At 53.9% G+C, this 27990-nt stretch overlaps 11 protein-coding genes across 11 annotated transcripts in view; 6 read left to right on the forward strand and 5 right to left on the reverse strand.

Moving 5' to 3' along the window:
• Window positions 1–120: 120 nt before the first annotated feature.
• On the reverse strand, window positions 121–1744 carry VC83_06067 (uncharacterized protein; the record flags this gene model as incomplete). Its single annotated transcript, XM_024469673.1, has 3 exons — window positions 1018–1744; window positions 573–893; window positions 121–504 (listed from the first exon to the last, which is right to left on the reverse strand). Exons 1-3 carry the CDS (start codon window positions 1273–1275, stop codon window positions 121–123), a joined length of 963 nt encoding a protein of 320 aa, XP_024324069.1. The 5' UTR covers window positions 1276–1744.
• On the reverse strand, window positions 1735–8299 carry VC83_06068 (uncharacterized protein). The gene is made up of 2 exons (XM_024469674.1): window positions 3522–8299; window positions 1735–3470 (listed from the first exon to the last, which is right to left on the reverse strand). The coding sequence occupies exons 1-2, from the start codon at window positions 7645–7647 to the stop codon at window positions 2026–2028; spliced, it is 5571 nt and encodes a 1856-aa protein (XP_024324072.1). The 5' UTR covers window positions 7648–8299; the 3' UTR covers window positions 1735–2025.
• A 6246-nt stretch (window positions 8300–14545) lies between these two features.
• VC83_06069 (uncharacterized protein) lies at window positions 14546–16452 on the reverse strand. The gene is made up of 4 exons (XM_024469675.1): window positions 15621–16452; window positions 15464–15551; window positions 14743–15354; window positions 14546–14601 (listed from the first exon to the last, which is right to left on the reverse strand). Exons 1-4 carry the CDS (start codon window positions 16329–16331, stop codon window positions 14555–14557), a joined length of 1458 nt encoding a protein of 485 aa, XP_024324071.1. The 5' UTR covers window positions 16332–16452; the 3' UTR covers window positions 14546–14554.
• Window positions 16453–16500: 48 nt separating this feature from the next.
• Window positions 16501–18773, forward strand: VC83_06070 (uncharacterized protein). Its single transcript, XM_024469676.1, has 5 exons — window positions 16501–16878; window positions 16936–17010; window positions 17062–17138; window positions 17191–18497; window positions 18618–18773. The coding sequence occupies exons 1-5, from the start codon at window positions 16821–16823 to the stop codon at window positions 18712–18714; spliced, it is 1614 nt and encodes a 537-aa protein (XP_024324227.1). The 5' UTR covers window positions 16501–16820; the 3' UTR covers window positions 18715–18773.
• Window positions 18774–18975: 202 nt separating this feature from the next.
• VC83_06071 (uncharacterized protein) lies at window positions 18976–19936 on the reverse strand. Its single transcript, XM_024469677.1, has 2 exons — window positions 19408–19936; window positions 18976–19339 (listed from the first exon to the last, which is right to left on the reverse strand). The coding sequence occupies exons 1-2, from the start codon at window positions 19711–19713 to the stop codon at window positions 19241–19243; spliced, it is 405 nt and encodes a 134-aa protein (XP_024324228.1). The 5' UTR covers window positions 19714–19936; the 3' UTR covers window positions 18976–19240.
• Window positions 19937–19970: 34 nt separating this feature from the next.
• Window positions 19971–22008, forward strand: ARO8_1 (Aromatic/aminoadipate aminotransferase 1). Its single transcript, XM_024469678.1, has 2 exons — window positions 19971–20697; window positions 20755–22008. The coding sequence occupies exons 1-2, from the start codon at window positions 20105–20107 to the stop codon at window positions 21707–21709; spliced, it is 1548 nt and encodes a 515-aa protein (XP_024324225.1). The 5' UTR covers window positions 19971–20104; the 3' UTR covers window positions 21710–22008.
• A 560-nt stretch (window positions 22009–22568) lies between these two features.
• VC83_06073 (uncharacterized protein) lies at window positions 22569–23183 on the forward strand (the record flags this gene model as incomplete). The annotated part of the gene is made up of 2 exons (XM_024469679.1): window positions 22569–22998; window positions 23050–23183. 2 exons carry the CDS (start codon window positions 22569–22571, stop codon window positions 23181–23183), a joined length of 564 nt encoding a protein of 187 aa, XP_024324226.1.
• Window positions 23184–23802: 619 nt separating this feature from the next.
• Window positions 23803–24453, forward strand: VC83_06074 (uncharacterized protein; the record flags this gene model as incomplete). The annotated part of the gene is made up of 2 exons (XM_024469680.1): window positions 23803–24349; window positions 24419–24453. 2 exons carry the CDS (start codon window positions 23803–23805, stop codon window positions 24451–24453), a joined length of 582 nt encoding a protein of 193 aa, XP_024324231.1.
• A 613-nt stretch (window positions 24454–25066) lies between these two features.
• VC83_06075 (uncharacterized protein) lies at window positions 25067–26059 on the forward strand (the record flags this gene model as incomplete). Its single annotated transcript, XM_024469681.1, has 1 exon — window positions 25067–26059. The coding sequence occupies one exon, from the start codon at window positions 25067–25069 to the stop codon at window positions 26057–26059; it is 993 nt and encodes a 330-aa protein (XP_024324232.1).
• A 616-nt stretch (window positions 26060–26675) lies between these two features.
• RCF1_2 (Respiratory supercomplex factor 1, mitochondrial) lies at window positions 26676–27365 on the reverse strand (the record flags this gene model as incomplete). Its single annotated transcript, XM_024469682.1, has 4 exons — window positions 26676–26828; window positions 26867–27139; window positions 27183–27276; window positions 27325–27365. The coding sequence occupies 4 exons, from the start codon at window positions 27363–27365 to the stop codon at window positions 26676–26678; spliced, it is 561 nt and encodes a 186-aa protein (XP_024324229.1).
• Window positions 27366–27527: 162 nt separating this feature from the next.
• VC83_06077 (uncharacterized protein) overlaps window positions 27528–27990 on the forward strand; it is a 2119-nt gene continuing 1656 nt past the window's right edge. Inside the window, exons 1-2 of the mRNA XM_024469683.1 lie at window positions 27528–27795; window positions 27844–27990. The exon at window positions 27844–27990 is cut by the window's right edge and continues 70 nt beyond it. Of these exons, the coding sequence (XP_024324230.1) occupies window positions 27601–27795; window positions 27844–27990 (342 nt within the window). The 5' untranslated portion in view covers window positions 27528–27600. The remainder of the gene's footprint in view (window positions 27796–27843) is intronic.

Below are 27990 nucleotides of genomic sequence, written 5' to 3' on the forward strand. Positions count from 1 at the left end.
ATACAGACAATGCTCTATTAAACTTAAACAATAGCCTGCCACCCCTCACAACAATCAAGCCTCCCACCCGCCTCCTTTTGCATTTCAAACCTAACCCCCCCATCACTCCCCCGTCCCCAACTAAAGCAAAGCCCTAATAGTCACCCCCCCTTCCCAGGCATCCCCCCCCTCCAACTTCGTCCACCCCGCCACCTGCCCCGCCTCCACACACAGCATCTCCTTCCACCCATCCTTGGGCGCGAAATCCTTGATCCCCTTCGCCTTCTCCTCCCACGGGTTCCAGACAACCACGTTCTCGAAGTTCTCGCGCACGACCTCGAAGGCTGGGGTGCCGTTCGCGGAGACCATGAGCGCGGTCGAGACGGAGGGGGGGGTGTAGACGCGGTCCGTCTCGCCGGTGATGGAGAGGGTGGCGGGGGAGGTTGGGGCGGTGGCGGCGGAGGCGGTGACTTTGTCGTGGTATGGCGCGCCTGCTAGGCCCTCAACTGTTGTGGTCGTGATATCCTGCATTCATTAGTTTCCTTCCTCACTCACACCCTCCAAAATCACAAAGGAACAGGAGAAACACCAACCTTAACTCTCAAATAAGTATGCATCAACACCTGAAACTCCCACGCCTCTCCCCCATCATTCCTAACCAACATACTCGTCCGCAACCCCCCCCTCGTCAGCGCAACCGAGTAAATTAGCCCGAACTCCCCCTTCCACGCCTCCCGTGCCTCAGTACTCAGGTTCTCGGGCCCGAGCCCGAAATCGAGCTTCACCCCACCGTCGCCGCCCTTGCCGTCGGATTCGGTGGTGGACTTGCCGAGGAAATCCCAGCGGGAGGTGCGCGCGAAGCCGTGTTGGGGGAGGGCGGAGGTGGCGGGGTGGTCGGTGGGTTTGCCGAAGACCTGGGGGGGGGGGGAGGTGTTAGCTTCGATTCTCTCATCTATCTTGTCTGGTTCCCACTGATCGATAGGCCGGACGATCTGATCTCCCAGACATTGCGCGGGGTATAGACTTGGGTATACGCACAGGAAACACCAAGGGCACCCCCCCCCTCACCGCCGACCCCCCACTCAAATCCGCACCCTCACTAACCCACAGCTTCTCCTTGCCCTTATCCTTCCAGCTCACCACCGTCGCGCCGTACAGCAGCACCTCGACGCTCTCGCCCGTCGGCAGCGTGGCCGTCACGCGGCCGTTGTCGTGGGTGATTGTTGCGCTGGCGGAGGGCTGCGCGGGGGTGGCGGAGAGGGAGAGGTTGTTGGGCTTGGGGCGGGTGGAGGGCATGATTGTTGTGGTTGTGGTGTTGGGTTGGAGATGGATATGAGGGGTTGATTGAGTTGGGTCGGGTGAGTTGTGGTGTGTCGAATCGAGGGCGAATCGCAAGCCTATCTGTCTACTACCACGTTGAATAATGTGTATGTAGTATCGCAAGCAAGAATCTCGATCCTAATCGTCGTCAAAGCAGACCTCAAAGATGATGTCAAAGTTGTTGGGTGAGTGATGAACCGCCGCGGTGTTGTTATAGCGGGGCATGGCCGCCAACCCAACCCACCTGACTGACCACAGCCGCGACTGACAGCCAACCATCCGTGCATACTCTGAAACGGGAAACATGGAAATGGCAATGGAAGGGTAGGACGGGGTGTTTGATCTGCTGTGCGGTGTCGCAGTGATGGGGGGGGATTATGCCTTTGTGGTGGTGGAACTTGGGGTTTGTGATGGGCAGGGCTGAGATTTGAATAGTCATAACTTCTGTACAATTCAATTCGAGATAAACCACATCTCCAATTCCACCAATCCCTATCATACAACCGTACTCCATGTAGAAAAACGCCTACACAGTTATCATATCCCCTCATCGAAAACAAATTTCCCCCTTTCATCCGCGCTATGCTCGCTATGCTTATGTACTGTACGTATGGGTATGTCCTCCCCTCTCAGTCCAGCCGCTCGACCCAATGACCGAGTATTTTTATATCCTTATCCTTCCCAATCCCTTCGCTGAATGCATGACTCCCACAGGATTAGAACACCCTACGCAGCACTCCCCCTCCCCCTCCTCTCAGCCGCATAAAGCTCCGCCTTAAAATCCCACACCATCTCCTCCATCTGCATCGCCTCCCCCCTCGACACCGTCCCAGCCCTCAACCCCTCCATCAGCTCCTTAAACATCGCCACCGCCGTCGCGCCTGTGAGCCCCTTCTTCACCACGCCACCGTATTCCTCAGCCGCTTCAGACTCCGCAGCAGCAGCGTCGACTGGGTGAGGGACAGAAGCAGATTCAGAAGACTTGCGCAACTCCGCCATCCCATCCCAGATCTGCGCCTCGGCCTCGTCGTCGGAAGCTACGCCCTCCCGCTGCGCCTCGGTCACTCCTCCTTCGCCGGCACCGTGCATACTGACATCCTCCTCCACCTCTCCCTTCACATCGGTGCCTACAAACGAGTCCTCCACCACCTCCCCAGATGTGGTGTCGAGATCCAAATGCAAATCCAGATCCACCGACTTCCTCCTCATCACCTGGCTATCCGTCTCCTTATCATCCTCAACCACAGCGCGACTCCTCCTCCTCCGCCGCCCAAGCTCGCTCTCCTCCCACTTCGTAGTAGAGGTCTTCTCGCGGCGCGAGCGGCGGCTGCGGGGCGTGGTATCAACAACTATCGTCTCCGCGTCATCTCTAGCGGCAAGTAAGCTATCCTCTACCTCCTCCTCCTCTTGTTTAACACGCTGTCTCTTCGCGCTCTGCGACCTCATCACCACATCCTCATCATCCTCATCCCCACCGTGTGGTGACTTCCTCCTCCTCGTCACCGTAGCTTTTGGAGGAGTTTCAGGGATGGTACTCGAGATCTCGCGTTTCCTAACACGCGATCTCGTGCGCGCGAGTATACTCCCTTCCTCCTCCTCCTCCTCCTCCTGCTGTAGTACTACTAGTTCCTCAGAAACAGCAGCGCGGGTCAGCTTATCAGAACTACGCATCGAGCGCATCGACCGCGGTGCCTCGACGACGGGAGTAGATTCCTTCTCCGCAGCCGGAGAAGCAAGGCGGCGTTTTCGGGTTTTCCTAGTCTCGGGCTCGGGAGCGGGAGAGGGTTGGGGGGAGGCGGTGTAGGCGCTTTGATCAAACCCGGCGGAGGGAGTGAGGCTGAATCGACTGCGCGTGGTGGGTGGTGCATCTGCCTCTGCGCGGGTCTCATCTTGTCCGACGGGCAGTGAAACGCTCTCATCCGCGACATAGACGGAAGCGCTCGTCCCTCGGCTCACATCCCCATTTGAACCCCTACGATTCCTGCGCCGTCTCTTGCGTCGTCCGCTGCTCTGCGTGCTGGGTAAATCAACTTGCGCCTCAAGCAGGGGCGAGGACTGCGCGTCAACAAAGACCTCGTCTGTCGTCACGTCGTCGCGCTCGCGGATAGCGTCGAGATTAGATAGTGCGTCCGAGAAGGTAGATTCATGCGTAATTTCCTCGCCTTGCTCCGCTGGTTCCACGTCGTGGGGGAGAGGAAGCGCCTGCATCAATACAGACGAACTGTCACTCCCCCCATCCTCCTCTCCACCCACCACCTCCGGCAGCCCAATCGTATGCTGCTCAAGCAACAACGAATCAATCGACCCAAACGACGTAACATTCCAAAAGTCATCACTCGCCGACGGTCCCCCCATCTCATCCCCCTCCCCCTTCGGCGGCGAACTCGGCACATCCCCCTCCTCCTCCTTCCCCAGCACGCCCTCGGTACTGGTCTCCCGTCTCGGCGTAGGGGATGAGGTGATGAAATCATCCTCCCTCTCCGCTACACGACTAATACTCGGCGTCCCCCACGTCGTCCCCTCGGTCACTGGTAGATCAGAGCTAAGCGCTAATCTCTCCCCAGAGCGCCTCGTCTTTATCCTAGGGCTCTTTCGGAGATCAGGGAACATAGCTGCGGCTTCCTCTTGCTGCCTCTCCTTGACCTCGCGCTGGTGATCGGTTAGGAGCTGCGAGTCTTCAGCAGTAGGCGAGGATTCGATGACCGCGAACTGGATCTGCGAATCGTCGTGTCTGAGTCGCGGAGTGGTATCTCTTTTCTTCTTCCCGGCGAGTTTCGACGCACGGGCTGAGAATCGTTTCTTGGACGCGGATTTAGATAGCTCGATGCTGGGATGAGGTGATTTCGCCTTTCTATGGGAAGCAAGGGGCGAGGATTGGAGATAAGGCGTCACCCCCCGACTGGCCGGGCGGCTGGAGCAGCGGAATGACAGATCTTGGCTATCTGAATCGGAGTCGAGGAGTTGGGGACCGCTGGGTGTGGCGGCTTCGTCGTATGTTGATGGGAAGGTTGGCAGTTTGAGATCAGCGACGGGGCGGAGACGTGCTAGTGCCTTTGCGACGTCGGGGGGATAAGAGAGGGTGGTTTGGGTCCCAAAGGTGGTGTTCCAGAGGGTGATAGCGGAATTGGCGATGGGTTTGCGTTTGCTGTTCAGGCCTGCGGATAGTAGGGCTTCTAGCTTGGAGAGCGCAATGGTGCTGTCTACTCCCAAGATCGTAGTTGATGCCTGCGAGCGGATCGCTTCCCAGAGAGACGTAACAGCCTTTGCAGTCGAACTCCTCGACTTCACAGCCCCATTCACATCTTGTATCCAACACGCACATCCACTCCCAATCGCAGCAAACAAATCCAGTGAATTTGCCCCAGGACACCTCTCAATCAAAACAGTAACCCCAGCCAGCAAGGCGTCCGCACCTATCGCGTCTTTGCTACACTCCTCATAGCACTTCTCCAAATACATATTCACAGTGCCATAGAGGTATTTATAAGGATCCGTACTAGCAGGCTTAGGACTGTTCGTCGATGCGCCCCATAACCTCCGTCGCGCCGCCTCAAGCGACTGCGCGTCAAAGGGGTAACACGCATCGCCCACGAGCACCGCACACATCCCCGCAAGGGCGCGCACATCTGTCCGGCCTAGCTGATCGCCCAGGCACCTCGCCAGCGGATCAACAAGGCACAACGCATGACCGCCATCGCCGACCTCTGCCCTGATATAGCTCGACGCAGCGCGGAATAGGGTTTCCAGGTGCGGAATCCCCTCTAACACGACAGTAGTGAGGCCGTACTCGAGGACTCGGACGATGCTGCGCAAGACATCGCCTTCTTGCTGCTTATTCGCGCTAGAGCTAGGTGTGTGGCTGTGTCCATCCTCGGCGGTCTCACTGATAGCTCCGGCGAGAATGTCAGCAAGGACGCACCATACTGTTTCAGCAGGTGAGATATCTGACCCGCGCACTGCTTCGGGGAGACACTGCACGAGATCCTGGCAGAACTCGAAACGTGACGTGCGCGAGGTCCGGGCCTCGTAGAAGGGGTTTAGGGTTGCGCGGACAGCAGCTTTGTAGGTGGTGCTGCATTGGAGGTCTGATGCTGCTTCGACGAGGAGGAGGATGAGGTATTGGAGTGGTGATTTGATGGTTTTGGGGAGGCGGTGGGAGGATGGCGTGGCGACGGCGAGGAAGGCGCTTTGTTCGGTTATGGAGAGCTTTTTCTCGGTGAATGGTAGCATGCCGAGGATACTCACGCTCTCTGTGATGAGGTACACCATTCCATCGAGGTAGGCCGCGGAATCCAAAGCTTCGCGTTGCTTAGCTGGCTGAGGACCCTTCTGCCAGAATCGGCGTAGCATAGTAAAGATCCGAGCTACGCATTCCATCGTCTCATTGGAGACCTTAATCTCCTTCGCCCCCGCAGCAGCGACAGTCATCAAGAAGCTCCTCCACAATTCCGTAGCAGGGCTCTGTGCCCTCCCGAGATCGGCAAAGCGCTGCTCGAAAAGCTGTTCCATAACGTCTAGGACGGGGACGCAGTTCTTGCGCACCCACTTTGAGTCGAGGGATGGGAGCTCGCTGGGCTTCACTAGTTCGGCGGCCATGGCGCGGTCTTGTTTCCATGGTGTGGCGGATGATTGTGTTGAAGGCTCCAGTAGCGAGCGTAGGATCTCAATTGCCTGCTTGACGCCATCCAAGCCCGGTGTACCTTTATCCGCGCCTTGCTCAGCGGTGGTAGTTGCCAGCTTCCTAATCAGCGGAATAACGTACGAGTCCCAGTATAAATTCAGCTGCGCATGTGACGCGGCAGGATTCAAAGTATAATACAGCAAGTTGCAGATACTGCTAATAGTAACCTGAAACATCTCCTTCCCCTGCTTACTACTATTCTTGCGGTTGAGCTGCCCGATAAACGGCTGGTGGAGCATCTTGATGAAGCGGGGGTTGGTCTTCTCGTCCGGCCGGATGGCGAAGACGAGTCTGTTCCAGGCGAAGTTGGCTTCGCGCTTGACTTCGGGGTCGCCGCTGTTGAAGCACTTTTGGAGGGTTTGGAACCACGGGGTCATGAATTCCCAGTGCTCCAATTGGGATGGGCGTGAGCGGAGGAACAGGGTGACCACGCTCCAGATCTGCGGCACGGATGGCACATCCTGCTTAGTTTGGATGGCAGCATTGAGGCGGCCGGCATAATAGTCTCCGTACTTCCCCCCTTTCTCGTGAGGTGCCTGGAACAGCTCCACCACAGCCCGAGATACCTTTAATTGCGTTCCGAACTGTAGCGCAGCATCGAATCCGAATGCTATAACTGGGCTGCGCACTTCTTTAATGCTAACGAGCATATCCTCAAACATATCCTTCAGCCAATCATTATTCGCAACCAGCGCTGGCTTCGCCTGCTTCAAAAGCTTCCTGTATATCCCCAGCCGTCCGAGGACAATGCTCTTCCCCCTAACGTGTTCGGCGATTTCGTGTGTAGCCTTGAGCACTCGCGCCGCTCGCTCGGGCGTCATGATCTTCGGCGAGAAATTCTGCTGTCCAACCACAAACATGAGGTGCTTCGCAACATCCTTCGAAACCTGCGGATCCTCAAACGTCGCAATGGCGTGCTCGAGGACGAAAACCGAAAAGTCGGCCGGCAGCGGCTCCGTCTTCCAAAACAGACTCGCAAGCAATATCAACGCATTATTGATCAAAACCGTATCAGCCGCCCCAGACGGAAGTTGCGCAGTCATATCCCTCTGCACAAACTGCGCCAACAACCCCATCTTATCCCTCAACGCCCTCGGATCCGGCAGATTCCCCGTCGCCTTCAACACCCCCGAAAGCGACATATAAGCGTCCACCCTACTCATCCGATCCCCGCCCGCCAACTGCTTCGCCACCGACTCCAGCATCACCGCTAACCCGGCGTCTGTGATCGGCTCTGTGGATTTGTTGTCAAAGCTCAACGATGTCCGGTTTAGGGGGATAGAGCCATTATACGGTTTCAATATCGACTTTGGGGGTTTCTGGTCGCTCGAGGGCGGTAAGGAACGTAAGATCTGGTTCGAAAGACTCGTACTGCTCAAATTCAACACCCCCTCCTCCTCGCGCTCATCCACAATCGACCACCCAACCTTCTTCAACGAGCGATCCGACGGCGTCGACACGACCGTGGTGATGGTCGACTCAGCAGACGACTTCGGCGATGCGTTAGGCGGCGTCTTGGTCCCTAATCCCATCGACAAAATCCGTCGAAGCAGTCGAGGCCGCGGCTCAGCAGCAGCGACGGGTTCGGAGTCCCGCGGCGCTGTCGGCGGGCGGGGAGGGAGGTTCTCGAGACTTAGACTCCGTTTGGTGCCGGCTTGCAAAACCATGGCTGATAGCTGCTGGGCCGTTTTGAGTGGGTGCCGATGCCGTGATTCATGGAGGGTTAGGAGGCCATGGAGAGTTGTAGTGTGTGTATGTGTGTGAGTTGGGAAGGAGCGTGGGTTAATGTCGTTTTGTGGGTGGTTTGGATTTGGAGGTTTGGAGGTTTGGAGGTATGTTTTCCCCTGTTTGGTGGTGAGGTGGTTGAGGGTTTTCGTGATGCCTGTCAATTTACTTTACTGGACGTCACTTTTTGGCGACGCGTTATGCGCGTCGCGCTGGCTTTAACTTAACCACTTTACGCGCGACTCGGGGTGCGTTTTTTAGGAGCCTTTGATTGTCACGTGTGGTATTTTTTCTTTCTTTTTTTGGAAATATCAAGTTCATGGTATTTACCTACTGTAGCTTCGATATTGTAAGAAAGAAGCTTTCTTATTCTCGGTGTATTTATTCTACTGACATGGCTTTGAACTAAATATGCGCGGGTAGTTTATTCATAAACTGCTATCACTCTCTCCTCTCCCCAACATCCCACAACTCTCTCCGTCTCTGTACCTTCACTCTGTCGGTTCCTCTGTCCCTGGATGTTGGATGTTGGATATCATTCCAGGTAACATTACCCATTACGTGCAACACCTCACAACAGTATCGATCGAAGGGCTAAATACGGAGTACCCTCCCCCTCCCTCCCATCCCCCCCCGGTATCTCCATCCCTCTAGCCCACGCCACTCACAGGGCTACTGTCTCAGCTATCCGGCTCGGGTGGAGTACTAGAGGTGACTGTATACATGTAGCCCGATTCGAACGTAATACGGAGGTGTTGTTCATAAGTTTTGTGAGTGGGTCATGAGATGACCGGGGGTTGGGCATGGGTTGGAGCATGGGTACGCGTAGGCTTGTTTGTACCTTTTTAACGCGTCAAAATTCCTACTATTGTATTTTATATGTAGGAAATTCATACTCTTTCAATAACTACAATGCCTCATCTTACTCGCGATGAGCGGCTTCGTTGCGCACTACTACGCTCCCTAGATTGGGAGTTCCAAAAAATTGCAGCCTATATTGGCTGCACAGAACGGCAGGCTTGGTATGCTTGCCAGGGCCCTCCAACTCCGAAGAAGCGTTCGGGTAGGCCACTTATCCTATCCGATGAGCAAGTTCAAGAGGTTATTGAGTTTATAGCCTCATCTCGCACGAATAGGCGTATGCCATATACAAATATAATACGCATTCTTAATATTCCATGCTCACGGCTTGTCCTAACCCGCGCTCTGTCTGTGAGAGGCTATAATCGACGTAAGTATCCCTCTCTACTTTACTACTATATAGACTAATAATTATTAAGGGATTGCTATGCGGAAGCCTATTATCTCAGAGACAAATTGACAAAAGCGACTTTCATGGGCTATTGAACATAAGGATTGGGTACGGAATGATTGGAATAGGATACTTTGGACTGACGAGACGTGGGTAACGGGAGGCCGCCATACTCGTACATGGGTTACTCGAAAAGCAGGGGAAATGTGGGATGATACATGTGTTGTAGATAGAGTACAACGGAGAAGGTAAGAGACTCCTATTTACTATAGGATTTACTAACAATCCCTAGAGGTTGGATGTTCTGGGGCTGCTTCTCAGGTGGTCTTGGAAAGGGTCCTATACTATTTTGGGAGAAGGAATATGGGAAAATAGGAGCTGAGTCCTATATGGCTCATACTGTCCCTCTAATCCACGGCTGGCTACGCCTATACCCAGGCCTTACATTGATGCAAGATGGAGCTTCAGGTCATAGAGCAGGTGCAACATATGAAGAGTTGAGATCCCGTGGTATTTGCCCTATAGAATGGCCCCCGTATTCACCAGATCTCAACCCAATTGAACGGGTGTGGCATATTATGAAGAATTATCTACAAGATAATCATCCAGAACATATGTCCTACGACCAGCTCCGTGTAGCTGTTAAGGAAGCATGGGAGCAAGTTGGAGAAGCTGAGCTTAATGCTCTCCTTAATAGTATGCCTACACGTATGGCAGCAGTAATTGCTGCAAATGGTATGCACACAGAGTACTAGGCTTATAGTATAGTTTTATATAGGGGTTTAGGTATCTACTCTACTCATTATTCTACAGAATTGATTGCTCTCACACTCAAGTGTTCGTGACGCGTGAGAATCGGTACTTTGGCCAGAATTGCCAAACCAGCCTACGCAGGGGGCCCTAGCCCGACCCACTCACAAAACTTATGAACAACACCTCCGTAGGTGCTGTTGGTGGAGAGGAGGGGAGGGATGGGAGGGGAGGGACGGGAGGGTAGGGAAGGGGGGGAAGGGACGGGAGGGGAGGGACGGGTTGGAAGGGTGGTCGAGTCAAGGATTGGAGATTAAGTTATCATTATGAATTAAGGGCAAAAGTTTTATATACCCTGCATTTGACGTGATAAGTTTTATGGGCAAAAACTCCATCTACCCGGTACAAAGGTGAAAAAACGCCATCTACCCGGCAAGCGCTTATCCCCTTTCGGAACCCGCAACAGGCCAATGAGAGCACGTACTCTCATGTGGCCTTTTCGAAACAATTGAGCTGGCAACACTTGCCAACTCAATTGTACGGTAAGTCGGGGGTTAATTGAGACCCCCGAAGCTCCTTTCCTCCCTCTTGTCATACTGACATTCGTTGCACTCAGTTTGCTATCAAAGTCAAGAGCAAACTTGGAAATCTCCTCCTCAAACCTACAAGTCACTATACATATTTTGGCTTATCACACCAACAACAAGAGCAATACTACTCAACGATTGCTACAACCATCTATGATTCATTACACGTCATCGCTCCTTAGTTACTGGGCCGATATTACCACATAGCATATCTCTACAACCCTCTATGATTCATTACATGACATCACTCATACTACCACATGACATATCTCTACCAACTAGAGGCCTAGGAGCATGAACGATAGCTCTAAAAGCTCCTACGAACCTCTATGATTCATTACATGTCATCGCTCTTTAGTTACCCACAAGATTGGTTAAGTTATGACATAATTTGTCTATGACATAATTTGTCTATGACATAATTTGTCTATGACATAATTTGTCTATAGGGGTACTCTGACCTTGGACCTCCTTTTACTTCCTATAGGCTACGAACCTAAGAGATGGTTCTATGGGATTCTCTTACGTCGACTACAGTTACCAAGCCTGGTAAGTCATGGAAAGTCTTGGAAAATGAGAGAACTACACTCCTTTAGCATAAATAGGATTGCCCTTTCCTTAAGAAAGGGCAAGCAGACAATACAGTAAATCGACTATCACATACTTCCACGTCTTTTCCAACCTTCCAAGCATTCATCTTGTTACTCCTTGTTTCTGAAAAGTCAGTGAGGTGTTAACCTCTGACTTACCCCTGAGTTCCCAGACTCAACATTTGTTGCAACTTGTCTGAACCACTTCACTACATCACACAGCTGATTGCTGCGTTGTGGAATAGTCTAAGCTACGACCCTTTGGCTCTGTTTTCTAAGACAGTGTGTTGTCTTAGTAAATTCATCCCTTCCTTGGGTGGCTAGATTCTCACATCTGGTGCACCCACCATTACACCTCTTCACCCTTCCATCTAGAGCCCCGCTGACCCCTCCTAGGATCTCTCTCTCCCTCGCTCCTCTGACCCCTCGAAACCCCCCTCGGAAGCCCTCGCGCGAGGCACAAACTCCCGCCTCCCCGCCCCCGCCCCCGCATCTGACGATGGCCTCGCTGGCCGAACTCGCTGTCCCTGTCGACGGCAGCGAGTTCCTCGACTTAGACGCTTGGTCCCGCGCCCTAGACGACTGGGCCGTCAAGGAGAAGTTCTCCTGGCGGCTCCAGAGGAGGGACAAAGACCGGGCAACGGCCGTTTGTCCCGAGGAGGGCTGTGCCTGGCGTGTCCGAGCCAGCCCTGACGACGAGCAATGGAAGCTCGTCGTCGTTGAGGGGGCACACACTTGCGTGGGGAGGGGGCAGCAGAAGTTTGCCTCCTCCTCAAAGGCAGAATGGCTGGACGGCGTGGTCTCTCGACACCTACGGGTGTCGAAGAAGACCACGCCAAGGGAGATTGTTGAGCTCCTCCGCGTTCGATTCGCGGAGGGGATTCTCTACGGGAGGGCGCAGCAATCGTTGCTACGCCTTCTCGTAGGGGATATTGGAGCGCAGAGGCATAGCTTTCAGCTATTGCCCTCATATAAGCGCCTCCTGGAAGCATCTGCTCTAGGAGTTCATGTTGATCTCGTTCGAGATCGACACGACCGATTCCAACGGATCTTTGTGTGCCCTGCGGAGAGCAGGGCCACGTTCCAAGCCTCACGCCGGCTTGTTGCAGTGGACGGGACCTTCTTAAAGGCCCGTTTCATCCTTACTCTTCTTGTGGCCGTTGGCATTGATGCTAACGGCCACATTGTGCCACTTGCTTGGGCAGTGGCCGAGTCGGAGAACGCGGACTCTTGGGAGTGGTTTTTGAACCACCTCAAGTGGTCCCTCCCAGAGCTCGTGAGCGAGCCAAGCACCCTTGTCTCTGATAGAGACAAGGGGCTTCTTATTGCGGAGAGAACTCTCTCTCCGCAGGTGGTGATAGCTCATTGCTGTCGTCACCTCTCTGAGAATTTCTCAGAGCGGTTTGGGAGGGGCCTTCTACCCCTCTTCTGGAAGATTGCCCGGGCCACAACTGTGGCCCAATTCGACGGGCTTTTGGAGGAGCTTCGGGCTTTAAAGCCCGAAGCATCAGCATACCTTTATGTGTAACGCTGACTTCTAAACGATAGAAGACACAGAGGTTCTCTTGCGTAAAGGTTTACTTATCAGAGGAGGCAGGGGATCAGACACAAAGGCTTCAAGTAACACGTTACTAGTATATAACAAATACTGTATTGAGTTGAGCACGAAGCTCCTATGTAAGGAAATACTATCTACTTATATAGTGGCGTCGTGCCTAGTGGACTCTTGGGAACTCACTCGAGTCCTCGGAGTCCTGGACTCTTAGGACTCTTCTCATCATCCTGCGAGTCCGTCACGTGCCTAGTGGACTCCTGGGAACTCACTCGAGTCCTCGGAGTCCTGGACTCTTAGGACTCTTCTCATCATCCTGCGAGTCCGTCACGTGATACTTTCAGAACTACTATTCCCCGCTGCCCCTCCAGGTACCAGGGCCGGTCTCATGCGACCTCCCTCCTTCCTGTCCTGTAGTTGGCCAGCCTTCTTGTTCCGTCGTAACATTATGGTGCCGAGCCCGAACGGTGGGCTCTGGCGAAGTTTCGTGGCCGTCGATACGGCCACGATACTTCAAATATTGCAGAGAGCTTTAATAAGCTCATCCGCACAGATCGAGAGCTCCCAATCGTGGAGCTTCTCGATGCGCTCTGGCACCGGGTGATGGCCCAGCGTGCGGAGCGCTCTCTTTTGGCTGTGGAGGCCATTGCTAAAGGGCAATGGCCTCCTCTCCTCACTAGGTTGGTGGAGGAGGGGAGGAACTGGGCCCATGGCAATGGGCTCCAGATATCCTCCCTAACAGAGGCACGGGTAGTCCAGCCAAATGGCAGGATCTACCTCGTTGACCTGACGGCAAGAACTTGTTCTTGCCGTCGATACCAAGAGAATGGCGTGCCTTGTGGGCACGCCATGACTCTTATATTTCGACAAGGGAGTCAATTGACTCCCTTTCTTCCGACAGAGCTGTCTGCCGCGTGCTGGCAGAGGCAGTATGAACTGCCTCTGCCTCCTGTCTCTGTCGAGGGTCTTTCGATAGACCCTGACGCCTTAGGAGGAATCTGTGACCCCCCAGTCACCCGAATCCCCCGAGGCCGTCCCCGAAAAGAGAGGGTTCGGAGGGAAGATGCCCGGCGTCCTCGAGGACGCCAGGAACGACGGGATCATGGAGGACTTCTGCCGCTTGGGGCAGTCGTTGCCGCCGTGCCGGACTTGGTCCGTACACGCTGCGGCACCTGCGGCGAGCCTGGGCACAATGCCAGGACTTGCCGCAGGCCTCACAATTGACCTGTTCTCATATGAGAACAGGTCAGTTTACAGGGGGGGTTACGGGGGGAGTTATGGGGGGTTTACGGCCTGTTCTCATATGAGAACAGGGGGATTTACGGGTGGATTGGGTGGTGGATGGTCACGTGGTAATCGACCGGGTAGATAGAGTTTATTTGGGTTTTTACCGGGTAGATGGAGTTTTTGCCCAAGTTTTATATACCCTACATAATATGAAACCCTTTGCGACCAGTAAAAACCCCCCAATCCCCCCCCCCGTAGTCCCCCGTAGCCCCCTCGCCGTCGCCCCCTCGCTGTCGCTCCTTTCGACGGCCTCATTCGGCCCAGTCGTTAAGGGCTCTCGACCAGGCGTCTAGGTCGAGGTAGAGCTGACCGTTCATAGGAACGGTCAGCTCGCCAAGAGAAGCCATCCTCGTGGGCCTGAGCGAGGGCTTCCGAAGAGTCGTCGAGTGCCTCAGTGAGGGCAGCGGCTAGCGAGTCAGCTGGGACAGCGAGGAGGGCGACGGCGAGGGGGAGCAACGGCGAGGGAGGTAACGCAAGGGAGGGAGGCAACGCGCCGAGCGCGTTGAGTGGTTTCCTGCTTAGTAAGAATCACCATGGTATATAAAACTTATTTATGAACTTACCGGGTATATACAACTTTTGCCCATGAATTAATTCACTAGGAGCCGTGCAGTGCAGTATGGTAGAGGCGGCCGTTTATAGTACGTACTATGCTATATAGAGTGTATCCTCCCGAGTATATCCTCCCTACGGAGAGAACAAAACCATAAATCCTTCCCACGCCCCCAACAGCCTCCCTTTAGCACTCCTCCCTCGTCTCCTTCCAACTCACATCCCTCCCTCCCCTCCCAACCCCAACTAACATCCCTCCCTCCCCTCCCAACCCCAACATCAGGTAACAAACCTCATCATCGCCCTAACAGCCCTCGGATTCGGGCCTGCCCAAACAAAGTCAGCGCAGGCCCTTCAAAAAGACACCACAACAGCACCACAGCACCGCCACCACACCGCCGCCCGCACAAAGCAGCCAGGCAGTTCAGTTCAGCGATACCGTTTCGGAACAACAAGACTCATCCTACCTTTTCGATCCCTCCTCACCGCCGCCACCGGATCCACCACCTCCTCCCCCCTCTCATAAAGCACCAGCTCCCCCTCCTCTCCGCGCCTATAATCCGCGTCCCGGATGTGCTCAACCCTCACAATCCGTCCCTCCCCCTCATACCTAGGATGGCGATGTCGATGCCCCGACCCAAACACCGGGATAGGCGCTAAGGCGAGGCTGGATTCGACGTGCCGCGGCGTGGGACCCATGCTGCGACTCCGATGGTGATGGTGGGGGTGGGGGCGGGGGCTGCCGTAGCGCTCTTGGTAGATGGTGGCGGATGTGGTGGTGACGAGGTCGGTAGAGGGGGTGGGGGGGAAGCGAGAGCGCGGGGGGTCGACTTGGATTATCTCGGGGGTTTGGGAGTAATCGATTGGTGCGGGGGGCGGGGGGGTAGGGACGTGGATGACTTGGTGGCGGACTGGCGGGGGGGAGTAGATTCTTTGTTCTACTACTGCGGGAGGTGCGTAGATGGGAGGAGAATAAAGCGGTCGCTGGACGGGGGGAGGAATGGGGGCGGGGGCGGGGGGTGGGGTGTAGATTGTCTCCGTGTGTGTTTCTTCGACGATTTTGTCGACGTGTTCGGTTTCTGGGAATGATGGTTAGTAGGGACTCGGATGGCTTTATGTTGGTGGAATGGATGGGCAGAGAAGGTGGGTGGGTGGATGGGAGATGGTGAGGTAAGAATTGCGACGTACTTATCTCCCTCCTATATTTCTCACTGAGCTGGAGGACCTCATCAATGTGTTCTCGCCCAAGAGCTTTCTGGATAATGATCGTCGTGTCCTGCTCCGAATTAGCCCACGTCTCTCTCTCGACCCCCCCCAACAAAGGACAGGACAACAGCACACTCACCTCCTCCACAAACGGATACCCCAACTCAATAATAGCCCTCTTACTCACCATCCTCGCCGGCATCCTCGTCTTCCCCCTCTTCGGAAACCGGCTCTTCCCCGTCCTCACCGTGCTCGCCTGCGAGGACTCCGAGCTCGACGTGCTGTTCAAGCTACGACTCCTACTCCGCCGTCTCTCGCGGACTACCTCCCTCTCCCTGACGCGCTCCGGGGGGTATGCCCTATCCTCCTCACCCTCCCTCTCACCGCGTCGCACAGCCAACGGCCCGGCCTCCTCCCTCTGCATGTACCGTGGCATCGTCGGCTGGCGGTCGAATGTATCAAGACTACTCTGCCGTCTCAACATACTCGGCCTCGCGGGCCTGAACGGTCGTCGAGCACGCTCCCGCTCCGGGCTCGGGTCGCGGTAGTACTCCCTCTCCCGCTCCCGCTCCACCTGGCGTTCGACAGTCGTCCTGGTCCTAACGGGAAGGTCTCTTGGGGGGTCATCGCGATAAACCTCGCGCACACGCACGTAGTCATCTTCGTAAGCTGCCCGTGAAGGAGGACCGCGACGCGAGACGAACTCATCGTCGCTGGAGGCGGAGTGGTCGCGCCGGCGGGAGGGACGGCCGGGCCTGCGGTCGCGGTCGCGGTCGCGGTCTCCTCGCTCGGCGTCCCAGCGCAGGTCTGACCGGGACGGTGCGTCGTCGGTGTATGAATCTCTAGGCATTGTTTGGGCGGCCTCGATGTTTTGTCGGGGTGGGGTTATGTTTTCGTGGACAACAAAAGAGAAATTTCTTTCTTCACGATTTCACGAGGGGAAGGTGTTTGTTTGACCCACTCTCGTCAACTACTGTTGGCGAAACTTGACGGGGATGGGGGATTTGACAACTACGTAACCACACATGCACCAGCCACACACACACAAGAGTGCCACACATACTCCGTACTCCGTACAAGAAATCACTCCCTCCCTCCTCTCCTTCCTACCTTCTCCTCCTCCTCCTACCCCCCCCCCGGCGGCCAACTCTCGACTACACTTCACACATACATGGCCTACGAATTGAAGCTCAGCCTCCATCACACCCTGCATCACTCTGCATCGCCCTGTATCATCCGGAGCCATCATCCCAGCCTCGTTCCTCCTCCGACCTGTGCTATATAATCATGGGCGATTGAGTCAACACATTCATTCCATTTTGTGTATACCCTCTCAGAAATGAGATCCTCAAAGAGCGTGTCGGCGAAGGCCCCTCCGCCGCTGCTGACAGGCGCAGGTACGTTGCCCTCTGACGCATCCTACCTTTGACCTACGGGCTAACCAGCTGTCGCAGCAAAACTCGCCGAAGTGAAGCGCCTCCTCGAGAAGCTGACGCTGGACCTGCAGAAGATCTGCATGCTGCCACATCGTGAGCAAGACGTAGAGGTCGACGTGGATTCCACGAGGCTGACGGATACAGAGCGAGACGCGGCCCTCGAGCAGCTGAAGATGTACGGTCGAGATCCGGTGGACGCCGAGCCCATCTTCACCCAAGAGGTACGTTGGCGCAATTGCACTTCTGTCCTACATGCTAATCCCAATGCACCAGGGAATCGAAACACTCACCCGCCACGCCTTCAACAGTCCCTCCTTCACAACGTCCCGCAATGCGCTGCGCTGCCTGGCGAACGCACTCCTCCTCCGCGCCTCGTCGCGAGCCATATTCGTCGACCTACACTACGAGATGAAGCTATGTCAGCGACTCAGCAACGACAACCGCGAAGACGAATTCCTCGTCTCACGCATCATATTCCTCACGACATACGGCGGTAACATAGACCTCGAGAACCTGATCGACAACCACCATCTCGCCGAGAACGTCAACCAGAACATCGCGCGCCACGCCAAGCAGTACGACGAGGTGCAGAAGATCGAGAAGAAGGAGAGCGACCCCTCCTCGGCCTCGTCCATGTCCACCAAGGACAAGGAGAAGAGGGAGAAGAAGGAGAAGAAGGCCAAGGAGAAGGAAAGCAAGAAGAACGCCAAGAACCCCGAATCCACCGAGCCGGACCCGATGGAAGACATGTCCCTGGCCGAAACGCTCAAGCTCCTCTTCAACACCACCCACTTCTGCCGCGAGCGCGCCTCCGCCTTCGTCCCCGCCATCCCCTCCATCATGCGCCTCCTCCTCAAGCGCGCCGTCGCCCCCACCGGCCCCATGGAACCCCCCACCGCCCAACTCATCAGCGCCCTCATCAATCTCCCCCTCGACCTCGCCGAGTCCCACCTCTTCCCCCGCTCCGACCCAAAGATCCACGTCGAGCGCCTCGTCAACCTCCTCGACCTCGCCACGGCTGCCTACCCGGAGCGCGACCTCGAGCAGCAGGTCTCCCCCCTGCTGTCTGTCCTGCGCAAGATTTACGCCGTCGCGCCGCGGCCTGTTAAGGTGCACCTCCGCGTCCTCCTCCCGACGGCAGAGGACCGGCTGAAGCCCCTAGGCGCCACGAATACCCTCTCCTCGCGCATCCTGAAGCTGTCCACCTCCCCCCTCGCCCCGACCGCGCGCGAAGAGCTCTCACACCTCCTCTTCGAGATGAGCGACAAGGACGCCAAGAATTTTGTCCAGAACGTCGGGTACGGCTTCGCCTCGGGCTTTTTATTCCAGAATAACGTGCCTATCCCTGAAAATGCGCTGGATGCGTGGAGTATCAATGATTCGGCGAGTATGGGCGGGAGAAGCAGAGTGGGGGAGAGGAGTAGTAGTTCGAGCGTGAGGACGTTTGGGATGGTGGGCGGGAAGCCGGTGAATCCGATTACGGGGCAGACGCTGGAGAGTGAGGAGCCCTGGGAGGGACCGACGATGACGAGGGAGGAGAAGGAGAGGGAGGCGGAGAGGTTGATGGTTATGTTTGATCGGTTAGTCCCCTTTTTATTTCGTTTTATCCATACCATCTATCCTTGGGGAAGGGGGGGTTGATGGGATATCCATTTTGTGGTTTGTATGAGGAGTGGCGGCTAATCTTAATGGTGAAATAGATTACAAAAGAACGGCATCATCGAGGCCGAGAACCCGATGCGGACGATGCAGCAAGAAGGACGATTTGAAGAGCTGTCAGATGATGATTCGAGCTAGAAGCTCTCGTTGTCCAAGTAGTGTGGGTTTGGGGTTGGTTGAGTTGGGGTTGGGGTTGGATAACGGCGGGGGTATAGGGGGATATCGGGGACAGGGGGATTTTGGGGATATTGGGGCATAGGGAAGCGGGCGGAGGGAAAAGGAAAGATTAATTCGATATTTTAATACCCTTGAATAGAGTATGTTTGGTGTATGGAGTCGGGATGTTCTGTGGTATACATGACTATTGGTTCTCACGTGTGAAAAAAAAGGTGAGAGGTTGGTGTTCATGACATCTCTCATTTACGTTCCGTCACATATAATTCCCCTATTTGGCAGCTTGATTCCGCCTTGATATCCGTGTCCTCATATCCTTCATCACACTCCCCAGCTATCGCAGGGGATCCCCGGCTCATTGCGTCTCCTGCGCCTACTTTGTGTGCATTTACCTCACAACGCCTTCCTCACGCGGTCGTAGACTCGAGGGAAGCCACGGCTCAGCTATCCTCCACCCATCTCAGCCCATTCGTCAACTCGCTTCCAGTACTCAAACAGCAACAAACGCCCGCAGCGCCTTAACAAGATCCCCATCATTCGCCTTCAACAGCTCCGTAGCTTTCGGTTTCGAGAGCTCGAGTTCCTCAATCTAGTCCCCGTTAGTCATTATCCCCTCCCGCCCACTTCCATCCCACCTCCCCTCAAGATTCAACTCACCACAACCTTAACATCCCCCGCCTCAACCTTAACCACCCTCTTCACCTCCTCCTTCTTCCGCCCCACCCCTTCCCCCTCCTTCCCCCGCGCCCCTCCCTCGCCAAGACGATCCATAGCCTTCCTCACCGCCTCAACATCCACATTCTGCTTCCCCCCGCCCCCATTATCGTCGTCGCGCGGCGTATCGAGAGACGAGAGCGCAGCGGCTGCCTTGCGGTCTTCCGCGGACGCGGGGCGGAGTTCGTCGGAGATGTCGCCGGTGGGGGTGGGGCCGGGGGTTAGGGTTGGGGGTTGGGGGTCTGTCATTTTGTGTCGTGGGTGGTGTGCTGTTCGGTGGAATGTGGTGGTTTCGGGGTATTGTGAGTTTTGTGAGACGGCGTGGGTGGTTGTTGTGATTTGGGCAAGGTAAACTAAAAGCGGGAGGTTAAAGTTACGAGTGATGGATGGATTTGTCGTCAGGGATGTGTAGGTGTTGGTGGGGTGGTTGCTTGGCGTGGGCGGTGAGGGTTTTCTGCCCGAGATTTGTGGGAGCTGAGTTGTCGTTGTGTGTTTCACTGCATTGAGTCACCTGTGAACAACAAGAGAGCTGAACTTTGGAATTGATTTTGGGTTTCTTGGATTTCAACTTATAACTTCTTCCATACTATCTTCCTTTCTCTATTACACTATATTTCAGGATATATTCACCTCCAAACACATGCAATTACAAACCGCACAAATGGTCTCCATCCCTCAACCCCCCGCAGCAGCCCAGCCAACGCAAGAAATCAAAGTCGCCGCCGCCAGTGCCACAAACACCGCCATGCCCACCACCACCGCCGCCAGCGGCCCCTCAGCCACCTGGTCCCCCTCCTCCTGGACCGCCAAACCCATCAAGCAAGACGCCATCTACGCCTCCCGCCCCGCCGTCGAGCGCGTCCTCGCCAACCTCTCCCGTCTCCCGCCGCTGGTCACCCCCAACGAGATCGAGAATCTCAAAGCCAAGCTGCGCGACGTCGCACAGGGAAATGCGTTTCTCCTCCAGGGTGGCGATTGCGCGGAGCTGTTCGATTATTGCCAGGATGGCGCGATTGAGAGTAAGATCAAGCTGCTGCTGCAGATGAGTCTGGTGCTTATCTCCGGGTGCAATAAGCCGGTCGTGAGGATTGCGAGGATGGCGGGGCAATATGCGAAGCCGAGGAGTAGTCCGATGGAGATGGTGGGGGGGAAGGAGATTCCGAGCTTTAGGGGGGATATCTTGAATGGGTTTGATGGTGGGGAGAGGGATTTGGATCCGGAGAGGTTGAAGAGGTGAGTTTGAACTGGGCGTGGCGTGGGTGATGTGGATGTGAACTGATGGGATTCTAGTGCATACTTTCATTCTGCCGCGACGCTCAACTTCGTCAGGGCCAGCCTGGCGAGTGGCTTTGCGGATCTGCATCGCCCGCTGGACTGGGGCTTGGGACATGTCCAGGACCCAGAGCTGCAGGCCAAGTACACGGCCATTGTGGACTCAATCACTGGCACTCTCCGCATGATGCGCGCTGTTGGCGTTGGCGCAGAGTCCTCCGCCGGTCTCCAGACCGTCGATCTCTACACCAGCCACGAGGGCCTCCTCCTCAAGTACGAGCAGAGCCTAACCCGCAAGCTCCCCATCCCCAGCAAAACCACCTCCACCGTCCCCGCTCCCGAGGCCGACTCCTCCGCCACCGGAAGCAAGAAAGCCTACTACAACACCTCCGCTCACTTCCTCTGGGTCGGCGACCGCACCCGCCAGATCGACGGCGCGCACATCGAGTACTTCCGCGGCATCGCCAACCCCATCGGCGTCAAGATCGGCCCAACCACCTCAGTCACCGACCTGATGGCCCTCCTGCGCACCCTCAACCCCACCTGCGAGGTCGGCAAAATCACCCTCATCACTCGCTACGGCGCGTCCAAGGTGTCCGAGCTGCTGCCGGCCCACATCCGCGCCGTCGAGTCGAGCGAGTACAAGCGCTGCGTAGTCTGGCAATGCGACCCGATGCACGGGAACACGCGGTCGACGCCGAGCGGGATCAAGACAAGGGTGTTTGGGGATATCTTCTCCGAGCTGCAGAAGACGCTGCAGGTGCATAAGAACGAGGGGAGCTACCTGGGCGGGGTGCACTTGGAGCTCACGGGCGAGGCGGTCACGGAGTGTATGGGCGGGAGTGAGGGGCTGAATGAGGAGGATTTAGGGACCAATTATACGAGTTATTGCGATCCGAGACTGAATGAGAAACAGGCGCTTGAGATGGCGTTTTTGATCGCGGGGCATTATAAGGGGCAGGAGGCGCTTTGAGTGGGGGTGATGAGGTGCATTTAGCTGGGTGGAGGGGTGGACGGCATGGGATGGGGAGACACTTGTGCATGTGGCTGCATGTGGCTGCGGGGTTTGTCTTTTTTTTGGGGAGCAGTGGGAGTTTGCGGCGGCGTCCAAAAACAGGGAAAATGACATATGGCATGGTGTGGAATCTCCGTGGCACTCATTTCTTTGGCTGATGGGTTGTCTGGAAGCCATTGAAGAGGGGGTTATGGACGAGGTGGTGACTAGACTCCCGTAGTTAGATAGATAGGATCTCAATGGATGGATACTCAGGAGCTAGCTGGACTAAGTAGTCGGCTTTTGGTATGACCTTTCCCCAAGGCTGCGTGAGTGTCGTGTCTACACACGAGGCGTTAAATTCACCCAGTCTCACCCCCCCCCCCCTTTTTTTTTTACCCAGAGGAGAACTCCTGAGGCAGCTCTCCCCAACGCAACGCGTCTACAACACAACGCGTCAAATTCAACACAATCTCACTTGATGCACCTAACCTCACAAACGCACGTTTACCAAAACGCGTTCCTGCATTTACCGCCAAACTTCTCCTTTACCGAACCACCTCCATTTACCAAACACTTTCTTTCTTTCTTTACTTCACATCCAACCCGAAGTCTCTGAACACCTTATATTCATAGGCAGCCCTTTTATCTATCTTGTCAACAATCGCGAACCCTCTGGACACTTCGTAACCAGAGGCAACGCAACTCCCTTGTTCTCCTTTCAACCCCAACTCACCTTCGAACCCTCCCCACCTTTCAACCTCAACACACCCTCAACCCTCTTTACCTTTCAACCCCAACACACCCGCGAACACTCCATGGACAAAGACAACTGATCATGAAGAGAGAGCGGGATTCCGACGGGGAGTCCGATGACCAAGGCGGCATTTCCAGATCCCGTACCTCCACAGAGGATTACGGAATGTACAACCCTGGGTACAGCTTTGTTCGTCTACATGTAGTGCAGACCAAGCCCAGCACCAAACGTACACGTGTTGGTCACGGTGACACAACTACTGCCAATGGACCTTTGAAACCCGAGCCCGAGTTTGAGAGATTCAGAGAGCTCAGCCTTAAGGCAGATCCTGATGCGGACCTTTATGGAATTGAACTTGGGGTTGGGCTGTCGAGACACAACAATTTGCCAGATGTTCAAACACTGAGGCAGAACAACTCCAATGCCCCCAGTGTGCAAACTCAAGCCCTCGCCCAGTATCCACGTAAAAACGACAGGCCAGACATTGCTGAGAATGCTTCCCGAGAAGTCGGTAAATTCTTTATTATACTGTGTTGTTTTTCCGTAACTAATTTTGGAGCAGAAGCCCCAATCTTCACCACCATCAAGGAGAAGCTGAACAAGGCGATCCTTAACTTGACTTCGGATGAACATGCCTCCTCTGGAGAACCTTCCGCCATGGGGCAAACATTTTGCACTCTCAGGGCCATGTCCTAAAATGATCAATCCCGCCCTGACAATCTATGGGTTAGAATTGGTCTTCCACTGTCCGAGAGAGATGCCGGGCTTATTGCTAAATTCAAGAGTCCACCTCCGTACCCGGATACGAAAATGAGCAATGCCGTCGTGGACCTCACTGAGATCAACATCACCGAACTCAGTCCTCATCAGTTAGAAACGACAGACCCCGGGTGGGAAAAAGCCGTAGAAGGAGTTGTCGCAAAAGTGGCCAAGAGACTCAAAGTACCTGGTGGTCCAGCCAACGTCGGGTTTCGGCCATTCAATATGACACTCTATGGGCCAGGAGATATGCTCTCAGAGCATCGGGGGTGCGTAACCCACCATCGATGAAACTTTCATTATTTGATTATCTTGCTAACACGTAATGCCCATTAGATCCAAAGGGGGCCAGGGGTGTTTGGCACCTTGGCAATATGCTTGCCATGGAAACATGAGGGCGGAGATTTGATCGTCACGCATGATGATCAGGTCAAGGTCCTCTCCATGGCACCGCAATCTGCCTTTGGCTATCAGTATCTCTTCTGGTTTGACGTATCTACTAAATTGAATGATCGTATTTTCGTTCTGATAGTAACTGTTAATTAGGTACACAGATATGACGTGTGAACTCACGGAAGTGGCTTTGGGGCATCGACTTGTACTTATGTACGAACAGATAGATCTTGACTCCAGAGACAAGGTAAATATACCTGTTTCGCTTGAGAATAAGATGGATCTGTTGGAATCTGTGTTTCTGTTCTGGAAGAACAGTTACGCTGAACTGATCACATCATCCGCAAAGTTCCTGGCTTGCACCCTAGACAACATGTATGACGGACATAGTTTGTCGCATACTGTTCTCGAAGGAGATGACAACCAGAGGGTAAATGTTCTTTCTGAACTGTGCTCAAAGCATGGGTTCTCTCTCTGTCTCGCAAAACTTGCGCTGCGGGTCATAAGGGAAAGCCACGAGGGTCCGGCTGAAGAGTTCCTCGAACTTCAGGACCTCGTAAAGCTAGATGGCACCATAGTGCTTGACATGGTCCCTTGGAGTGCATCTCAAGTTGTGCAGACCAATCTGAGTGATGTTTTCAACACTGAAAACACCTCGAGCTACATCAGCAACGGGGAGGGTTGCGCTACATCAGGTGTATCGCCGATTTGTAAGTTAAAGTTATCTTTGATACTTTTACATTCTAGTAACATATGTGTGAATCAATACTGATTTTTAGGCTGTGGTCCTCATGCCAGTGGAATCCTGCGTTGATTTATATTTCGAATCTGTCAAATCGTCAGTATCAGCAATGAGCGACTGGATACGGAAATTGACTGGGTCCTGTATTGATTCACACGGAAATTAGTGGAGGTTGACTTGAAGAGAGCCTGTCAACTTGTTCTCGAAGACGCAAATCATTGGCGGAACACCACTATCACTGACGCTACCGATTCTCAGAGATCTGTTTCTATGAGGGATTCTCTACTTGGAACGGTCATTCGCGGCGGCATATCCATGGATGACCAAAATCTTTGCAGTGAAGCTCTTTTCATAGTTAGAGCCAAGGTTCCAGTGTCTGCAGTAGTTGACGCTTTGGAGCATTTTGGCTTCTACAAACTGCTGTGCGAGTATGTTCTCTCCAAAATATGAAACTATGAAAATAGCTGACCATGTGTAGTCTCGATGAAACCATTCGTCGTTTTAAGCACATGTACAAAGACTTCAAAACGTTCATTGGAATCTACGATTATTGTGTAGAATGTAAAGATTCCGTGGTGTTGGCGAACACAGTAACTTGGATGAAGCCTCGCGCAGAGCAGACGTTCGTGGAGAGGCAGCTTAGGTTTGCAGCAGATGGTGCAAATACCGCGAAATTTGTTATTATATGTGGCGAAACATACCTCAAGGAAACATAAGATTGCAGCTCTCTGTCAAGCTCCGTGTTAGTCCAATGCTGATCCATACCAACAACAGAGTATTGCCTGCCGTTACCCTTCATATTAAGAATGCTGAACGGTTGAGTCATCCAAAGTCAGCAGCTGTGTTTCGTTTCCTGACAGTTATTACCGACGGCCAGAGGAGAGGCAACATTGGGAATAAAGTTGCTCGACATGTATTCCATTGCATTCTACAGGTTTTCATTCCCCTTATCAAGGTTGCCCCTCTTCAACCTGGACACGAGGGGGGGAAGCGTTTCTCAATGCCTGTTCAGGGATGTGATATTGTGCGACTTATTCACCAATGCGTTTCCCTAGGACTTGAACAGCACATGGGCATGCTTTTTGGCACGCTAGACACGCTGGCGGTGGCACAGTCTGCAGCCACCATCGAGGGATTTTCTCTTCCGCTCCTGAAAGAACTTGACGAGGTGCCTCCAGGACAAATAAATGACCCTATACACATACAGTTTTACATGATGGCACACCAGGTAGCAGCAACGATTCGGAAACAGCTCGCCCTTCATCTTCCGAAGTATCAAGACAAGAGCTGTGAGCCCCAGCATGTGCGCCCTCAGCCTCGATATATAAGTCCGAAAGAATCGCGAGAAGAAGATCCTGGCTGTACATGCAAAGATTGTCTGAAATTCGCTGCTTTCACGGAAGATCCTACGGCTAAGAGCGTGAAGTTCGCTTTCGGGACTGAGAGCCGTATTGCCCATTACAAAACATACCAGTTGCTTCAGATCACCAAGGGGGGCTTTCAACATACATGCACGATCACACCTGCGGAAAACAGTGGTGCGGAGAGCTACAGCATTACCGTTAAAAAGACTAAAACTCAGTTTGCAATGGGTACAAAAAAGGGCGAGGGCAGCCAAAAAACTCAAAGGCTTCAACGCCAAACACTACGGCCTCGGCCCCAAGGTCTAAGCCCATAACCCCGATCACCAAGGCTTCAGCCCCCGAGACCAAGGCCTCACTAAGTAGCAGAATTTTAGATCTTCCCCTGGGGCCTGGAGCAAAGAATCACTATAATCATGTCACGATTTCGCTCTTAGATCTTCTCCTGAGGCCCGGAGCAAAGAATCACTATAATCATGTCAGGATTTCGAGATGCAGGATTTCTGTAACGCTGGATACGGTGCACGTTCTCTGCTACTATGCAGTGGAGGGCTTTATGAATTTTGCTACTCTTTGCCAGTTGGGAATGTGAGCTGATGGCTAATTGTTACTGCGTGGGGGGATGAGACTTTTTCATTGTGGCTGTTTGAGCTTTACACAACGTAACATTAGCTTATGCTCTGTAATAATATCACCAATGAAACACTTGCGACAACACATAGCTCCTTCTAAGGCAATATAAACCCGGTGACTGATTTGGAAGAATCATGTTACAAGATTTAGATGCTTGATGCGTTGCTGTGAGTAGGTTGAGTTCAGTTATTGTACATTGTTCTCCCATTACATTCCATTCCCTCAAATCCAGCCCCAACGCCAGATATATCCGTCCCACTGCCACTTATATATATACAACAAGGTTTCTTCCCCTCACCTTTACTTCTTCCCCATGATCATCTCCTTCACAGATTCCAGAGTTGACTTCTGCTTCTTCTCCTTCCCATCAACCACCGAGCTTGCATCCTCGCTGTCCTTCCCTTCCGCTGCTCTGACCTGCGCTAATATCGGGTTCTTTCCTCCATTAAGCACCTTCAATTGTTATCCTTTTCCAGATCTATCAGACAAACGCTTCGATCTTCTCTCCTTTTCAGCTCTGGTCTCTTTCTCCTCTTTATCTCTCGCCTCCAACTCCTTGATCCACAGATCGTTCTTCTCCTTCGCCTTGCGCTCTGCCACCACCTATCAAATTCCTTGCGCTTCTGGCGGTCGGATTTCCAGTACATTGAGCCAGCAACCATGGCGACGATTGTGAAACCCTGGGCGTAGATACGGGCGCGGAACATCCGGTTCGTGCGTTGTTGGTCGCCGGAGCGTATTGATTTAGAGGCATGGTAAAGTGCCTAACACGTAAGAGCACATCCTATACTGAACGTTAGACAATACATTGGTAGAATGGCTGGACGCATACCCAGAGGCACGAGGGGCTCTTCTTTCAACCGGCGGGTCAGCTTCTGCCATCGGTTCTATTCGTAGAATTCTCTGAGCTATGTCAGTACGGGTTCAATTTAAATACCGGTTAACATACGTGTCTCCGTCAAAGGACGACGGCATGTTGGTGGACGACATGGCTGCGCACTCGGAATTGTGGTGAGAGCGTTCCTCATCGCAGCCTTATGCACTCCAGTTGCTCCTCGGAGATTCTGCGCGGTATTAGGATTAACGTTTTCCCGACTCCAGTTATGGTAGTAGTCACCTATCAGTGACCCCACAATACAAATTCATGGCCGATAAGACTCCAAGCCCAAAAAAGCTCCCTTGCCATGAAAACAACAACTCTAAATTGAGAACAACACCACAAGTAATGACGGCAGAGATGGAGACTCCAAATGGAGTCAGCGGCTCGCCCACCATACCGCGTACTCCTAGCGTTCAAACTTTATCTCTGACAGAATATGCCACCAACCCTTCACCGCCGAGAGAAGGGAGGGAAGAGGGGAAGGAGAAAGTGACGAGTGTAGTGCCATTGGATTTCATATTGCCCACTGGGTATCCCGATGTTGGTCATCACGAAAGGTTTCGTTGAAACAAAGCTAATAAAGAGTAGTATTTACGGTTGATTCTTACTTCGCGAGTTTATGAAGTTGTCAATGAGACGCCGTTGACTCACGCCACCAACTTGAGCAACCGGCTAGAATGCCAGGTTCTACTCAAGAGGGAAGACTTGCAGCCCGTCTTCAGCTTTAAGCTGAGG

The sequence above is a fragment of the Pseudogymnoascus destructans genome (assembly GCF_001641265.1).
Source record: "Pseudogymnoascus destructans isolate 20631-21 unplaced genomic scaffold scaffold_10, whole genome shotgun sequence".
In the NCBI taxonomy this organism is placed as follows: domain Eukaryota; kingdom Fungi; phylum Ascomycota; class Leotiomycetes; order Thelebolales; family Thelebolaceae; genus Pseudogymnoascus; species Pseudogymnoascus destructans.